General features: G+C 50.2%; 1 protein-coding gene across 3 annotated transcripts in view; it reads left to right on the top strand.

The window, feature by feature from the left end:
* GFRA2 (GDNF family receptor alpha 2) overlaps positions 1-17,905 on the top strand; it is a 98,461-nt gene that overhangs the window by 9,425 nt on the left and 71,131 nt on the right. For 2 of the 3 annotated variants that reach the window (XM_075123384.1, XM_048828991.2), the window contains exons 2-3: positions 5,141-5,440; positions 17,273-17,356. In XM_075123384.1, the coding sequence (XP_074979485.1) occupies positions 5,141-5,440; positions 17,273-17,356 (384 nt within the window). The remainder of the gene's footprint in view (positions 1-5,140; positions 5,441-17,272; positions 17,357-17,905) is intronic. The other variant, XM_048828992.2, reaches the window with a different exon arrangement.

The raw sequence follows: 17,905 nt of genomic DNA, 5'->3' as shown, positions 1-17,905 counted from the left end.
AGCTGGGAATTACATCTCCCAGCTGCAGTGTACATATACCCTCAGAGGCTGCCTGAGCCTTAGTGAACTTGGCTGGGAGCTCCATGTTTGTGCTTTGATCCAAACAGAATAACCCAGTGCCCAGATTCCCAGCAGGGTTTTAACTTGCAATGTTCAGCACAGACTGCTACTGCTTGAGTGGTAGGTGCAACTCACTAGCTGGCAGCAGGAGTAGACTCTTATTTTCTATGTGGACCAGCCACTAGAGGGTGATTGGACGCACGCTTAGCCAGTGGGTTACCCAACCCTTTGCCTGGCTCTGGTTTAAGCAGAGACAGGGCTGAGCTGCAGGATTTGGAAGCAGAGCCAGGTTCCGAACCCCTTCAAAGCTAGAGGGTGTTGAATGCTTTCACCCACTAGTGACGTGCGGCTGAGAAAGCTCAGGGCATTACTCAGCCAGGCAAGAAGAGAAGCCAGGACTCATGTCCATCAGGGCCCCTTGGGTGGCCTGCATTTGAAGGAGATGGGTCATGTGAGATATGCTGTGTTCCATGCTCCAGAAGGTGAGAAGAGCCCCTGTGTGTTCTGGGTGTGGGGAGAGGAGCTGCTCCTTACTCCCAAATCGACTCATCAGTTACAACCAGTCAGCTTGAGCAAAAGTGGTTCTATATTTGGTACCACTGATACTCTGAGCTGCCCACCACAGCCGACTCCTACTGGGAACTCCAGCAGCTCCTGATTCCCTCCGGGGTGAGTGAGAGGAGAACCAGGCCCTGCATATTAACTGTTCCTCTTACCCCAGCACCCTGGGGAAGGTGGAATCTGCCAGCAGTTCCTGGGGCAGATTGCTCCAGACATCGGCTTCCCTCTAGAAACAGCATTAGGGTTTGCAGGAAGAGGGGCACTGCCTTCTGGGCTATGGTCCAGTTCTTAGCACAGGGGGACTGCTCAGGGCCCTCTCTGTTGTTTGCACAAAAACTGCCAGGTCAAGACCTTCCATGAGCACAGAATACTCCAGCTTTATTTATTTCTTTTGGAATTTGCTACTTTTCGAGGCATTTCTTTTGGCGAGCTGGACTCTTCCCTCTTCTGCTTGCCCCTATCCGGTGCAGCCAGGCCACCGTCTGCTCAAGGATACAGTGCTACAAATCCAGAGTCACTTCAGCAGACTCATTCCAGATTCACAGAACAGGATGTTGGGCTCTCTCTGTGCGAGGGCTGGTTTACAAACAACTGGTCAGGACCCCTGTTGACTTTGGAATTAAACAGTGAGATACAGGAAGTTCTCAGCCACCACCCTGCATTAAAGTCACTGGGGATTTGCAGCAAGGACGGAATACAGGATCAGAGCTTAAATGGAAAAGAGGTGTGATCTAGTGGGTTGAACTCAGACTGGGAGTCAGGAATCCTGGGTTCTGTCTCACAGTGACTCCCTGTAGGGGCTGGAATGTGTCATTTCACTTTGCTGACCCTCAGTTTCCTCCTCTGTCAGGGTGGGCCTATTACATGTGCCTGTCTATCTCCTGGACAAGTTCACGAGCTATGTAAAGGCCACGTATGGGCTTTGGGAGTTATTGCACCTCTAGAGATCTGGCCACAGGAGAGAGGAGCCTGGTGGTTTCAACCTAGAAGATGAGAAATAAACTCCCACCGTATTCATAGGGTTTGCTTATCTTGCCTTCCCAGTATGCCTAAGTTGCAGGCTGTTCCATACTGGGGGACGTCGTAATAAGCAGCAATAGGATAGATTATTTATTACTATTATCTGCATTATGGCAGCACTTAGAAGTCTCAGTCAAGATTTGGACCGCATTGTGCTCGGTGCTGTATATACCTACAGTAAGAGACAGTCCCTAAGAGCTAACAATTTAGAAGACAGACAAAAAGCAGGAGGGGAAACTGAGGCACAGGGCAGTGATGTGCCTTGCCCATGGTCCCACATAAGCGCAGTGGTAGAGCTGGGAATAGAGTAAAGCTCTCCTGAGTCCCAGTCTGGCACACCATCCACTAGTCCATAACCCGACGCTGGTAGGAAAGGGGGGGTCATCCCAATGAAGTCATTGCAGTCACCAGTGGGGGACTAAACCTCAACAAACCCATTGAGTTGGGAACCAGCGGATGCGTAATGGACACTGAGCTCTGTTGAAAATCTGGCCCTTAACTTGAATAGAGGTTACACATAATCAGGTGACAACATGGACCTTCCTTGACATATCAGTGCAGCCTGGGACAGGAGGGGCAGAGAGACCTGGAAGTGGAGTGTGACCAGATTTACAAGGATCCCCGTCCCGCCCTTATTTCAATGGGTGTCTGCAAGCTGAGAAGAAGATCCTTTTAGGTGGAACATCCTGGGTTCTGTGAACCTGACATTGGGACACACCTGGAGTGGAGTGCAATGGAGTCAGTGGGCTTTGTTTTATCCTGTGGATTGACAGCACATGATCCACTGAGACGGCCTTCATTTTTTGAGCTGTGTTGCGATCGGTTGCATAAGTCACATGGTATTTTTCTCCCCCCCCCCCCCGCCCCCAAGGTGGATGAGTAAAACCCTTATAACCAGGAGGAGGGTGTTGAAGAGTCCAGTAGGAGTTTGACTCTTGCGAGTGAGTTCTGCTGTACTGTCTACTGAGGGATGACTTACTGCAGGTTTGTGAGCTGATCTTTTCTTTCAGCGGGAGAGACTAGGCCTGCACCACCTCTTCCCTAAGCTCTAATAAGGCTAGTCAGTGACAAACATCGCAGCCCTGGAAATGAGCTCTCTGTAGCTGATCAGTGATCCTGAGGACCTGCTAATGCTTCCCAATGTCTCATGCTAGCACAGTGCATGCTGCCTTCCCCTGTAGTGGCTGCTCCCCTGGAGGATAACAGTTTACTATGGCTGCCAGCTACTGGATGTACTCATCTAGCTCAAATGGCAGAGGTTGGTGTTGAAGGCAGGGAGTTCAAACCCTGATGATGGCCTCCATGGAAGGTTGTTGTCTAGGTCCTTCAGAGAGTGAAAAATTAACCCTTCTGTGACTGTCATCATAAGAGCTAAGCCAGATTTATTGCATGGTACATCTTTTCATTGCCTCTCATATTTTTAATATGCAGGATTTTCATTATATTGTAAGGATACTTCAGACTGAAAAGCAATGAAACTCATATTGATGTGATCACTGACTACAAATATACGGCTTTATATGTGCAGTGCAATGTTCTCCTAGAACAACTGACTGACAGCAATGATTTCAGGCTTCTATTCCCCTCTCTGCTCCTAATTTGCTATGTGATGTTGCTTGAGTTGCTTCATGGTGTGGTGCCTCAGTTTCCCCACCTGGAAAATGTGGCTAACGGAGGGTTGTAAGGACCAATCTACTAGTGCTATGAGAGATAGTGAACTCTGGGAACCTGGCCGCAGGAGAAATGAGGCTATGGCACCACTTAGTCTCTTATGAGCTAGGCATGACAGACAGCTTCTGCTCAAGAGAATCCCAGGTCTGAAAGAGCAGGTGGGCTGCAGAGCTGAACTGGGGTCATAGAAGATTAGGGTTGGAAGAGACCTCAGGAGGTCATCTAGTCCAACCCCCTGCTCAAAGCAGGACCGATCCCTAACTAAATCATCCCAGCCAAGGCTTTGTCAAGTCGGGCCTTAAAACCCTCTAAGGATGGAGATTCCACCACCTCCCTAGGTAACCCATTCCAGTGCTTCATCACCCTCCTAGTGAAATAGTGTTTCCTAATATCCAACCTAAACCTCCCCCACTGCAACTTGAGTTCTGTCATCTGCCACCACTAAGAACAGCTGAGCTCCATCCTCTTTGGAACCCCCCTTCAGGTATTTGAAGACTGCTATCAAATCCCCCCTCACTCTTCTCTTCTGAAGATTAAATAATCCCAGTTTCCTCAGCCTCTCCTTGTAAGTCATGTGCCCCAGCCCCTGAATGATTTTCTTTGTCCTCCGCTGGACTCTTTCCAATTTGTCCACATCCTTTCTATAGTGGAGGGCCCCAAACTGGACGCAATACTCAAGATGTGGCCTTACCAGTGCCTAATAGAGGGGAATAATCACTTCACTCGATCTGCTGGCAATGCTCCTACTAATGCAGCCCAATATGCCAGTAGCCTTCCCGGCTACAAGGGCACACTGTTGACTCATATCCAGCTTCTCGTCCACTGTAATCCTTGGGTCCTTTTCTGTAGAACTGCCGCTTAGCCAGTCGGTCCCCAGCCTGTAGCCGTGCATGAGATTCTTCAATCCTAAATGCAGGACTCTGCACTTGTCGTTGTTGAACCGCATCAGATTTGGCCCAATTTTCCAATGTGTCTAGGTCACTCTGGACCCTATCCCTACCCTCCAGCATATCTACCTCTCCCCACAGCTTAGTGTCATCCGTGAACTTGCTGAAGGTGCAATCCATCCAATCATCCATTAATGAAGATGTTGAACAAAACCGGCCCCAGGACCAACGCCTGGGGAACTCCGCTTGATACCGTCTGCCAACTAGACATTGAGACGTTGATCACTACCCATTGAGCCCGACAATCTAGCCAGCTTTCTGTCCACCGTATAGTCCATTTATCCAATCCATACATTTTTAACTTGCTGGCAAGAATACTGTGGGAGACCATATCAAAAGCTTTGCTAAAGTCAAGATATATCACATCCATCGCTTTCCCCAAATCTATACAGCCAGTTATCTCATCATAGAAGGCAGTCAGGTTAGTCAAGCATGACTTGCTCGTGGTGAATCCAGGTTGACTGTTCCTGATCACCTTTCTTCCTCCAAGTGCTTCAAAATGGATTCCTTGGTCCAGGACTGGTATAGCTGAGAGTGTAGCAGAGCAGCACCGAGGGGAGTGGGGAACCCAGGGCTAATATAGGAGGAGGGGGGAGGGATTGCAGGTCAGGATGCAGCTGAAGAGGCAGAGCTCGGGGGGTGCGGACCTGGCTGGTGGAGCAGTAGGAACTATGGGTCAGGATCATGTTGCATCAGCAGGATTGGGAGAGGGGGACCCAGGTCTAGCGGAGGCTGGCTGGGCGGGGGGCTATATGTCAGTATGAGGGGCTGTGAAAGGGCAGTGCGTTGCTTTGCTGCAGGGCTCTCGTCCCTGCCCTGTGGCTATCATCACTCACCTCGCTCTGGCCTTTCTTTTCTTCCCCTCCCCGTCCCTTGTCCAGACAAGATCCTCCATTCCCCGGCATCTGGCCAAGACCCTCATGGCTGGCGTACCCCAGTGGACTGTGTCCGGGCCAATGAGCTGTGCGCTGCTGAGTCGAGCTGCAGCTCCCGTTACCGCACCCTGCGCCAGTGCCTGGCTGGCCGGGACAGGAATACCATGCTGGCCAACAAGGAGTGCCAGGCGGCTCTCGAGGTGCTGCAGGAGAGCTCACTCTACGACTGCCACTGCAAGCGGGGCATGAAGAAGGAGCTGCAGTGCCTTCAGATCTACTGGAGTATACACCTCGGGCTGACGGAGGGTAAGTGTCCTGCGTGGGGCGGGCTTGGTCCATGGGGAGGGGGGTGCCCCATATGCAGTTGTTCTGATGGATTAGCCCCGTCGGAGCTATGTGAGGGTGAGGGCTGATCCCACGGGCAAGCGGTAAAGGGGCCCTTCTGCACCATTATGCGATGGTCCAGTCTGTTTGCTCAGGAGTAGCTGGGGGCTGTTCTGCTTCTGATCCATTTGATATGGCTGGAGGGGTGGTTTCGGCCCATTGGATTGTTGGTAGGTGGGTGGGTTCTGATCCGCTAGCTCAGTAGTGGTGTGTGTGGCTGGGGGTGGGTGGAGAGGGAACAGTTCTCATCCACTAGCTGTTCTGATCCACTCTGGCAAGGCCAGGAACCCCATGTGGCTAGTCCTGGGAGCTGATGAAGCAGGCGTGAGTTAGGAGATGTGTTCAGAGCCTGACTCTCTCTCTCTCTCATTGCCATTTACACCTGTGCAAAGGGGAAGTAAAACATGCCCGCTGGTGTCCTGATTTGGGAGCGATTCGTACCTGTTCTGCACAGGTGGGATAACGGGTGACACAAGTGCCAGGCAGCGAAGAATCAGATTCTTCATTCGTGTATTTGGGAGGAGGGTTTACTACGAGAGTGGCAGGGGGCCAGCCGGTCTGGAGTGAAGAGCATTAGTGGAGCAGTGTGTGTGTAGGGAGAGTCCAGGACTGGAACAGCAGGAAAGGACTGAGGGGCATTTGCAGAGCTGTGAGGGGAGTCCAGGACTGGAATAGCAGGGGGTGTTCTTCAGGTCAGGAATATGGGGCATTAGTGGAATTACATGGGGAATGTTCAAGGTTATTCTGCAGCACGGGCTGGTGTAAGCCTGGGTAGAGCTGGAGTGGTATCAGTAGGGCTGTCTTGGACTGGCATGTCTCAGCTTTCAACCCCCAAGGTTTTAGTGTTTAGATCCCTGGTAGATCTCTCACCTTGTTCATTATCAAACAGAAGCCAAATCGATGGGTGGGGATGGGGAAGAAAGAACCAAACTCTCCCCTTCCCCTCCAGACTCTTCTCCCTTTTCTCCACTCTCCCCCTCTAGATTCTTTCTCGCCATCCCCTTTTCCCAGACTCTCTCTTCCTCTAGACTCGGGCACATCCCATCCCTGCCTTGGGAATTTGCCAGACTTGGAGAGCCCATGAGGCTTCCTAGTGCCTGCACACACCCCCACCGCCATCGCCAATGGCAGGGGCTGAGAGCTCGGTGAGCTGCACCAACGCAGAGGGCAGTCCCAGGCTGACCGGCTTTGGGACTGCCTCTCTCTCCATGTTAAACAGCTGATTAGTATTCTGGAAGGAGCATCCTCACAAGAACCACACTGAGCTGGAACAGGGGCTGATGGGAGTGAGAGGAGTGTGGGGCTGGGCTCTTCTCTGGTGCGGCTGCCTTTTCATAACCAAGCTGTGAATGCCAGGCTGATCCTAGGCAGCCTCACCCCGGAAGGGGCTGCGCACGGTGGAGCAGATTGGGCTGTAATGAGAAGACACGTCGGGGCATCGAGACAGGTCACGGAGAGGGGAGCTCAGCGCCCAGGGAGCGGGGAGTTAATTTCCAGTTTGCGTTAGTGGGGTCAAAGGGCCAGGTCTCCAGTTGGTGCCTGTGCATGGGCTGTTTGCCTGCCCCCATCTCAGAGCAGGCTCCGGGCTGTCAATCTAGTCTCGTGTATCTATATGAGTGTCCCCCAGGCCTTGCTTGCGGAGCATTTCCCTCTCCTGCACTGTATTGGCTCCTGCTGTCTGTGTCCAGTGGAAGCCCAGGCTCGCCAGGTGGGAATGGCACCTCATCCCCTTACTCGCTGTCTCTGGGAATTCTCATCTGCCAGGCAGGGTGGGCTCGTGGCTGGTGAAGCAGACTCCTAGTTGTCTTCTGCTCTGTTCCAGCCTGGATTATGGCAACTGCACTGGAGTTAGTGGAGTTGCTTCAGACTTATACTAGCATCAGTGCGAGCAAACTATGGCCCTGGCTCCTGTTCTTGGCTCTGCCACTGATTCAATGAGTGACCTTGGGCAAGTTCCTTCCCCTTCTCTGTAAAGTGTCTTGAGATCCTCGGGTACAAGAGTCTACATAAGTGCAGAAAGGATTGTTCTAACAGTGCTATGTGCCAGTTCTGGTGGGTGGTGTTGGAACTGCGCAGCCATGTGCCACAGGCCCTGCACTGCTTGCAGCTTATGCAGACTCTCCTTTAGCTCAAGCAGCAGGGGCCTGTGCTCAGGGAGCAAGAGGGCTGGGGTTTGATCCCCGTTCTGGACAAGAAGCTTTCAGTGGTCCTGTATCTGTTACAATATGATTCCGGCTTCAACCCCTGTGAGTGCAGAACTCTTGCTTGAGTTCAGGATGGGACTGATCATCTGCTCCCCGTGCCTCAGTTTCCCCCAAAAGAAGAGTGAGGAAGGGGACTACAACTCAGGAGTTCCTGGCTTCCAAGCTACTGCTTTGGCCATTAGGCGTCATTGACTCTTTACAGGCCTGTGACGCTGCGTGCATGCCATAGAGGGGCATGTGCTGGGAACAGGCTGTAGGCTGTACTAAAGCCCCATGTGCAGTCTGTCAGCTGCCCTAAGTCTGCTCTCTGGGAGAAAACCAGGCACCTTCTTAATACTGGCCATTCTCTGGCAAGGGTGGGGTTTGAGCGAGAGCAGTGGGAAGGGCACGAGGGGATCTTGGAGCTGGCTGTTTCCATAGATGAACTGCCTCGAGATGCACCAGAGGCAGCTGTGATTGCAGGCCAGTGAGGGTGTAAATCAGAGAGGGGAGCGGTGCAGGTAATTGAAATTGGATTTTGTCAGCGCTGGGCCGGTTTGTTTATTGGAGAGAGGATTATCTACTCTCTCCTCCTCATCAAAGGGATGGGGGAGGAAGCTGTCTCTTCCCATCCCTCCCCTCCCTACATCAGCAAGTCGGGGGCCTCCCCTCCCCCTTGCTATATATCACAATCAGTGGCTCAGCTGACTGGCTGTGCTAGGATGTGGAATTGGGGACCCCCCAGACCTGAGGGGCTGGGAGTGCTGGCTGGAATTTGGTGTATTGTGGGCAGGTGCTGGCAAGATTCCTTCTCGCAGCTCTGCCCATACCCCTCAATCCTGAGTCTGTAGCTGCCCCCCTGGTCATTTCCGTCCTCGGTCTGCATGGAGCAGGAGCCGTAGTCATTTCTGACTATCCCCCAGTGGGTTGCTCTGTGATATGGGAAAATGTATCACTGGTGACTAGAATGAGCCTGAGTCTCTGCCTCAATCCCAGCTGTCGCTGGGCTGCTATTTGTAGTGAGCAAATTTCCTCCCTCCCATTTCCCTTGCACCTGTGCTGCCCCTTGGACGATCTTTTCCAGCCAGAGGTGCATCATCCATCCTTGCTGTCCCACAACGATGAGCCAGCCAAGACATGTCCAGCCCTATCCGTAGCAATCTCTGTAGCTTTTCCTTAATACGTTTGCCCACAATGTGGATTGCAGACCATTGGGTGCCTGAGAATGCTCCCGGTACATGCAGATGAAATGGTGGATGTTGCTTCCTTGTAAGAGAGAGGTGAAAAGTGGGTTATGTGTACTGGGGTGTCTCGCACACAAAAAGCAGGTACTAGAGAGTGACGACATTCTAGTGCCCAGGGTCAGGTATCATGTAGAGAACTCAGAAGAGCCCTGGGGAAATAATAATTGCCAGTTGCAAAGGACATTGGATCTGCAAGTGTTTTACAAAGTGGGGTGAATTTCACTATCCCATTTTAAAGATGGGTGGGGAAATGGAATCAGCGAACATTAAATGACTTGCCCAGGGTTACACAGCAAGTCAGTGTCAGAGCTAGGATATACCGCATGTCTCTTGACTCCTAGTCAGATGCATCAGCCGCTGGACCATGCTGCCTCATTAAAGATTCAGGGCCAGGTTTTTCAAAGAGCTCTGTACCCGAAGGCTCCTGCTTGGGCACCTGAATGGAGCGACCAGCAGATTCAGCACACAGCAGGTCCCATGAAAAACTCAGCCCTTATTTAGGTGCCTCAGTGGGAACTGATTGTGGGGTGGAGGGAGGAAAAATTGGGGGAAGGAAGGATAAAGCAGAGAGGGTAGAACAGGAGAGAGAGGATGAAAGGAGCTGGGGAGAGAGAGCATCATAGGAGTGCATCCTGCAAGTGAAAGCAATTCATTTTTTCCTCTCATGTAATTAAGAGCCAAGGGAGTGTGGTGGGGAGTGAAAGGGGAATAGTTCCTCTTTCTAACCATGCGGCGCAACCAAAACTGTAACCCTCCTCTTTTCCTTACACGGGTCTCTCCTCCATCGGTGACTGCCTGGCGGCTCCAGGCTGGAGATAAAATAGAACGCGGCCTACCCACAAAGTGGCACCTGTTCAACTATCAGTGTGATTTTTAAACTAGTTTAGTTCAATCAGTGAAACTTTGTGTGTGGACACTGTTCAGTGAGGTTAAACCGGACTTGTGTTGTTTTAGAGTGTGTTGGTAAACGTACAGGGGTAAGCTCAACCAATAGAACCAGTTTTTAAACTGGAATAAGAGTGTCCGCCCAGAGGTTTGCACTCATTTAATTAAAGTGTTATAAGTTTGTGTGCAGTCAACACTGGGACCAGGTTTCCAAAAGCACTCAGCACCCAACGTGCTGAAAATCTGGCCCTGACTGTGGGTGCTGAGTACCTCTGAAACCTTTGGCCCCTGGTGACTCCCTTAGACCTTCACCCATGCTTGGTTAAAACACACTTTTTTCTGATGTTAAATTGCAAGCGAAGATGAGGCAAGTTGTAGTTTTAACACGTGTCAGCTGGTGGAAGTAAACCCTAGCCTCTAGGTCAGCTCTGCTGCTGGATGGCCAGAAAGTCAGGCGGGAAGCAGGAATCTCTACTTAATGGTGATTTGCCCCTCAGCACCGTGCAGTCAGCAATTTCAAAGGGCTTTGCACACATGAATGAATTTAGCCTAACAACAACTTCAGGAGGGAGGGAAGAATACTAGCCCCATTTCACAGAGCAGAAAACTGAGGCACAGAAAGAAACTAAGACACAGAAGGGAAAAAAAGGGTTTGTTCTTACCATGTGTTGGCTAACATGGGGTAAAATCCTAGTGAAGACAAGGAAGGCTGTAGCTTTCACACAGGTTAGCAGGGTGAGATGGCAACTCTGGCCAGGATCCTAGGTTTACCTCAACTTGTTAACTCACATGAGAACGGCACAGCTTTGCCTTCACTCAGATTTTACCTTGTCTTACCACATATTAGCTAACGGGGTAAGAACACACCTTTTCCCATCGTGATGACAAGGCCAAAGGGCCCAAATTCATGCACAGCGTCGGTGGGGAAGCCAGGAATAGAACCCAGGAAGACTCCTGACTCCTCTCCTGTGGTCTAACCAGTAGGTAACAGACCAGTTGTAGAAGGTTGTGCTGATGCCCAGCAAGGAGGGGCATTGGCAGATCTATGTGGGGAACCCAGGACTAGGATAGCAGGGAGCTGCTGCAGGACCATCCAAAGCCATCATACAAAATCCCATCTTGTTTCAGAGACCTCGTTATGTAGGTAGACTCACTGTAGTGCAGCAGACCTTTGGACAATCTGTTCAGGTATCCCATCTCCTTCCATAACTAGATCTCTCAATGCAGTGATCCCCCACCTATCTCACTGGATCAGAGTGGTCTATCTAGCCAGTATCCTGTCTCTGACACTGCCAATATGTGATGCTTCAGAGAGGCTAATTCTCCCACAATGCATCTGGCCAATAGCCTGCTCTTCGCTCACCTTTCTCAAGTGAGCAAGTTTTGCATTCTCCTGGTGCATGGCAGCTTAGTTCCCTGCATTAAGCCTGGCTGGTTTCACCCCAGTGCCTTTCCCAGCAGTTAATTGCATCTCAGCCAGCTTAGGGGAAGTTCGATGCCCTTTTAATACTGGGTAATTTTCCTAGCGAGCAGCAAGGTTCAGCCGGTGTTTAATTATTTATTGCATTGGCAAAGCAATATAGAGAGAGGTTAGTGTTTCCTAAACACACTTTAATAAAGGTGCCATTTGTCATCAGAGCATTAGCAAACCCAGCATGGCGAACGTGTTGGCAGGATTTAAACGAGGGACTCTTACAGAATGATCGTAAGTGTTTCCTTTCCTTTTAACAGCCTTTCAATTTCACCAGCCCGTGGTAACAGGCCAAAATAACACATGAGGAGGGTGGGTTGTTGTTGTTTTCAATATTCGTTTGTAGTACTGTAGCAGAGGCTTCAACCGAGATAGTCAGAGACAGCCTCTGCCCTAAAGCTCTCACAATCTAGCTCGAGCAGACATGGGAAGGGAAGCACAGAGAGAAGTGGCTCCTCCGTGGACACAAAGCAGGGTCTGGGGCAGAGCCAGGAATAGCATTTTGGTCTCGTGATTCCCCAGTCCAGTGCTCTGTGCACTAGATGACACTGCCGTCTTGTAGCTTGCCTTTTCTCTGTGTTCCTCCTGCTCTTCTCCTTTCCAGCCTGGAGGCTGGAATTCTGTTCTCTCACATCACTGAGGCTCCTCTCAGTCTGCTTTGATCACCTCCAGGAGGTCAGTCCGTGGTCTCTAATTCCAGCAGGCGCCTTCTAGTTTCTCTTGTGGGCCTGCAGTGCTGCTGCCCCCTCCCAAAAGGCTATTGGCACCTTCCTCCTGGCTGCTGGGTACCCGATCGCGGGACTCCTCACGAGGCCCATTCAGCGGGCAGGGCAGGAGTCCATTGCCAAAAGGAGCCGGTCGCCATGGGAACAGCTTGGAACTGGGGCTGGCGTGTCTGTGCTGTGTAATGTGTATTCCTGGCGGCTTCGGCCGGGTTGGTCCCTGGGCCGTGGAGGTGAGGTAGGTGGACAGAGAGTGAGGCCATGGGACAGCCTGTGGGAGACTGGCTGTACTGTGTCTGAGCTGAGGTGATCTGGGCTCAGTTGAGATGGGGCGGTCTGGAGTGGCCAGCGTGAGCACGACACCGTCTGGAGGCTTGTGTTCCAGCTCACGGCGCGATAGCCATGCTGTTGTCACTCATGCTCGCTAAGCGTGAGTTACTCCTCCAGCTCCTTCGTGCCATGAAGACACCTGGCCAGGGGGAAGTGGACTGAGACCCACCAATTCATTTCTCAGAGGCCACCGAATGGCGGTGGAAGCTATTGGAGCCAGGTGGGAGCCTCTCTCTCTGTCCTCTTGCTGATCTCCCCACTATCCAGGTCCCATCCTGGTCTTGCTTCTGCTCTGCAGCAGGGAAGGAGGGTGGCTCAATCCCAGCTCCCTGGCAGCCAGTTTTGCCTCACGATCTTTTTGAACATTTCCTGTTGCGAAATGCATTTATAACCGTCCGTGGAGGAGCTGCTGGAAGGGGAACCGGCCCTGCCTGATTGCTTCCTGCCTATTAATAGGCCTCTTTTCCAGCAGAAGGTTTTGAGTGGCTTCTTAATTATGGGGGACAAAAGCAGCCTTGCTCAGGCTAATAATATCCTGAATGATCCAGAAGAGCCTGGAAGAGCGGGCATGGGCCACAGTCTGTTAGGAGGCTTGTAAATCTTTTTAGAAACAGAAGCCTCCTGTCTCCTGTTCTGGCTGAGCATCTTCCCTGTCAAGGGAACTAACAGCTGGGTCACCGTGTGAGACCTCTGTTCATCCACAGAGTAGGTGCATCATCTGTGGGCCAGAGCAAGCTCACTTCATGTTCCCCTTCACTCGAGAGAGAGACACACTCCTACCCCCAGGGCAACCGAGTCTGAGATAGGACAATTAGCATGATGAGTATTCTTGTGGCGGCAAGGTCTGGAGAGATGGTTTAACAGCCAACAGTTGGAGAGATGGTTGAGGCTCTGGACTAGGAGCCCGGAGGTTTGGGTTCTATTTCCGGTTCTGCCACAGACTCCCTCTGTGACTTGGGCAAGTCACTTCGTCTCTCTGTGCCTTGTCCCCACCCTACAGATGGGAACAAATTCTGTGTTGTTTTACCTAGTGACACTGTAAGCTCTCTGGGGAAGGAAGTATCTTTTCCTTTGTATTTGTACAGCATCTAGTGCAATGGAACCCTGAGCTTGGTGCGGGATTGTAAATACTGTCGTACCAACAATTTAAAACACTAGGAATGAAATTGAATCCCACTCAAGTCACGTCACATACATCTCATGGGAGCGATTGCTTTTGGTCGCTATGGACCAAGGTTGGATTTGAATCCATGACCTGGTGGTAAAGGGCGGTATCCCAGCACTTCTCTCATGAGGAGAGGGCCCCCTTTTTTCTGCAGGTAGCCTTACTTTAGATCAGCCTTGCAAATTTGAATTTGAAGCAAGAGAAAGAAAAAGCAGATCAGAGAGTGTGGATATCGGTGTGTGTTGATGTTGGGGAGCAAGCGCGGAACCCCATATTGGAACTCCTGGGTTCTGATTTTGGCTCTGCCTTTGAGAATAGTGGGCAAATCACTTGAACTATCTGAGCAAAATCAGCTCTGGCACAAGAGGATGGAACTTCCATTGATTTCAAAGAGTTGCAGCTGCTTAGATCAGGGCTGATTTGAATCCTCCATGCCTCTCTTTCACCATCTGCATGGTCTACCAAAATTGACAGATTGCGAGGTTTGTTTTGCGAAAAAAAATTGTGAAAAATCTCGATGTTTGTGTTTTGCTTTGAAGCGACTGTTTCAAAATTCTTTATTTTATTATCAAAGCAGTTTAAAGATGGTAAAGTCAAAACTCAAACGTTTCAAAATCAAGCTGTGTTTTGATTTGCTCAAAGTTTTGGTTCAGCTCAAAACAAACATTTTGGAATCACCAGCGAACTGAAAAGAGTTGGTTCTCTTCACATCTGTAGACCTGAAACCCAGGCGGAAGGTGGAATTTGGAGATCCCCTGTTACTCCTGACACCCACTTGTCATCCCAACCCCAAGGCTTGGTCTGCTGTAGAGTCGCCCGTCCATACCCATCGCTTCATGCTTCACTTCCCCCTCTGTAAGCTCTGCCAAATCATGTTGTGTTTTCATGCTAGTGGCTGGCCCACCTAGGGGATAAGAGCCTGTTATTGCTGCTAGTTAATAGTGATTCCTTTAGCTCTAGTGGTTGAGGCTTGTGCTTGCCATTGGAGGTGGTGGAGTCAGTCCCTGCTGACTGCACGTGGTGCGGGGTAATGTAGAATAGAGATGAATAATACCTACTTTCCTGGCAAGGACTGGGGAGGCTAAATCCAGCACTGATTCAAGTGCTTGGAGATCCCCATGATTATTTCTGGGGTCTGTTGTGGCGGGTGCAAGCCGAAGCCAACAGTGAAAAGTAGCTAGCTGTAATTTGTGTTACAGCAGTGCCCTCAGGGCCCAGTTGAGATCAGGGCCCTATTGTGGCAGGGGCTGCGTATACACATAGCAAGAGACAGTCGCGCCTCAGGAGCTTACAGTCTAAACAGCCGAAAGAAGAATGGTCATCCCTGCTTTACAGACATGGAGAGATTAAGGCTCATATTCTTAAAGGTATTTGGGCACCTAACTCTCCTTGACTGCAATGGGAGTTAGACAGCTAAATACCTTTAAGAATCAGGTCTTCAGTGTCTTGCTCCAGGTCATACAAGGAGTCTATGGCCAAGCCAGGAATTGAACCAGCTCCCCAGAGTTCTGGTACCATGCCTTACCCACAAGACACCCTCCCACTCTAGCACCACAGTTCCTAGTACTGGTTTGGGCAGACAGGACCAGATTCTCCTCTCCGCTATGCCGGCGTCAATGCCGCCGAAGACAATGGTCTATACTGATATAACCCCGAGCAGGCTCTGGGCCAGGCTGCTGGGTTTGGAAAAAGGCTGCTCTGTTTAATCATCTGCCCCTTTCCTGGAGAATCCCCTTTGCTGATCAGCAGAGAGCTAGCTTGGAAAGGAGCCATCCCCAGCCCAGCCTCCACCTCCAGAGAGCCGGTGTGGGCAGTGTGGTTAGACCCAGTGTCCTCCTTGGTTTATGGGTCCATGTGTGGCGTGGCAGTTCATCTGCTCCTAATCCCTCCACTGCAACCCCAACTCACTTATCACCAGGATGGGCACTTCAGCGTCTGCCAACCCTTCCTCTGGGCAGGAAATGTCTTCGGACAGGCCCTCTCCACAAGCCCTGGCTCTCTCCCAATCCACAGAGATGTGCTGGGAGCTCACTGAAAGCATGGCTAGGTACAATGGAAATCAATGCACAAGGCTGTTGGTCAGTCTTCTGCTGGGAGCTTGGAGTGGCCTTCCATTGATTTTTTTCTTTTTCTCTCTCTAGCAAGAGCCCCTGCACAATGGGAGCATTCAGGGGCCACGACTAATATTAATGGTCCTTTCACGAATCTCTCCTTAAGAGGGACAGATGCTCTCATGACCTATTCTGCTTGTCATCCCACCCTTAACTTTTGCTGACGGCTGCTCTTTGGGGTGCAGTTTGGTTTAGGAATTTGTGTGTGTGCGTGCAAGAGAGATCATCACCTGCAACTAATTTTAGTATCGCTCCTGGAGATGCTTGAAGGCAATTTAGTAATGGGCTCATTGCCCTGGAGAGCAATTCTCCAAATTCTGACACTATTAAAGTCAATGGGAGTGGTCCCAAGGTTTGGCCCCTAGTGTGGTGCTTTATGTATACTGGTCATACTGGCAGCTTTGCTCAGTTCCACAGAGTTGTGAAGCCGCCCTGGAGAAAAGCCACAAGCTCTTTAGCTCTCTGCATACCAATGCTCCAAGGGTTAATATGCCATGATCTTTGGCAGAGTTATGGTCCGTGGTTGGGGTTGTTAGCAAGGGGCTGTTGCGTTCTGCTGAGCCTGTTTAGGGTCTGTAGATGTGGATTATTAAACCCCAATTAAGGTCTTGGAAGCAAAAAATTTGGATTTGTAATTAAAATACTCAAATTCCCCCCTTCCCCTGAATATACACCTTTCTGCTATGTGCGAAAGTGTTTGTGAGAAGATGGATTTGGAGTTAAGAGACTTGGGTTCTGTTCTGAGCTCTGCTACAAGATGACTTTGTTCAGTTCACACAAACCTCTCTGTGCCTCAGTTTCCCCATCTGTACAATGAGGATGACATCAGATTTATAGTGGGGCTCTGAAGGTAAAGTCATTAATGTTTGGGAGGAGCTATGATATGATGGTGCTGAAGGCTGCAAAATTATTTAGATAGGGACCCAATGATACCAGGAACTGTAGGGGGCTGCTTATCAATACAAATCAAGGTTGGAAATGCCCTTTCTTCCCCACCAAATCGGCCATAATTCTAACAAAGGCTAAGCCCTGAACGAGAGCTGTTCGGGGGTGAGAGGAGAATTCTGACATGTTGAAATAACTTTCTGTTCTGATTGGAAGGTACTGTCAAAATACTGACACTTTCTGCAAAGCAGGGGAGAAAAATCCCCCGAAGTTTTGAATCTGGGAAAACGTCAACAAGTTTGAGCGACATGGCAAAATGAGATTTTTTTGAACTGAAAAAAAAATTTTGTTTAGTTTTGAAGTGTCCATTTGCAATGAACATTTGTTTCAATTCTCCTGAAACAGGAAATCAAAAAGCTTTGGTGAAATTGACATTTTCCTGTGGGGAAAGTCTCAATTTTGACAATTACATTTTCCTATGGGCAAATTTTTATGGTCAAATTTTTTTGACCAGCTCTGCAGAAATGAATCATCAGAACATTCCAGGATGAATAGGATTTGTAGAGGAGTCAAAGGAATTTCCGTGGCTGGATCCTGCTGAAATTCAATGGGATTTAGCACCTATTCCCCTTCGTGTTTTATGACTGGCTTCCCCCACAGTGGCTGGGGGAGGCAGCTCAGTAATAGCATGGGTGGTTGTTGGGTTTATTCAGTGCGGGGTTTCAATCTCTTTTATTTTATTTTTTCCCCTACTCCAGGAGAAGAATTTTATGAAGCTTCCCCTTACGAGCCGGTCACCTCTCGTCTCTCTGATATATTCAGACTCGCTTCAATTTTCTCAGGTAATAAAAGCAAAACAAAACATGCTTTCACTGTTTTATATTCTCTTCCTCTCGCCTGTGAATAGACCTTCTGCCAACCTCCAGGGGAATGATAAAACATTAGCTCCCGTTCCCATTCCTCAATCCCTTCCTCTCCAGCCTATCTCCCACCCCATAATATCTCATATTGTGCCCCCCTTCCCCTGGCTGCCTTGCAATCATAATTCTGTGACTAAGATGTTGCAGCCTGGAGCTATGGATAACGGTGACATCTCTAGCGCTGCTACTGAGAATGCTTTGGGCCTCATTCTCAATTGCCCTGCACCTCACGCTGTTATTTCCACCCGTGCAAAGCAGGCGTGAAACACTTTTACAGGGCAGATGCTCTTCACATAAAGCAGCAAGCAAGTAAAAGTGCAAATCGAGAGTAGCTCCAGTCAGGAGAGATTTCGATTGTGCTGGTGTGACTGAGAGCAGAATTGAGCCTTACTCTTCTCATTCGGTAGTGGTTCACACCGTGCACTGGTGATGCCATGAAATACGGGGCACCAGAAGCAGGCTCTTGGGGTT

Source organism: Caretta caretta, chromosome 26 (assembly GCF_965140235.1).
Source record: "Caretta caretta isolate rCarCar2 chromosome 26, rCarCar1.hap1, whole genome shotgun sequence".
NCBI classification, from domain to species: Eukaryota; Metazoa; Chordata; order Testudines; family Cheloniidae; genus Caretta; species Caretta caretta.
The sequence above is the reverse complement of the archived record's forward strand: the minus strand, read 5'-3'. Positions and strand labels throughout refer to the sequence as shown.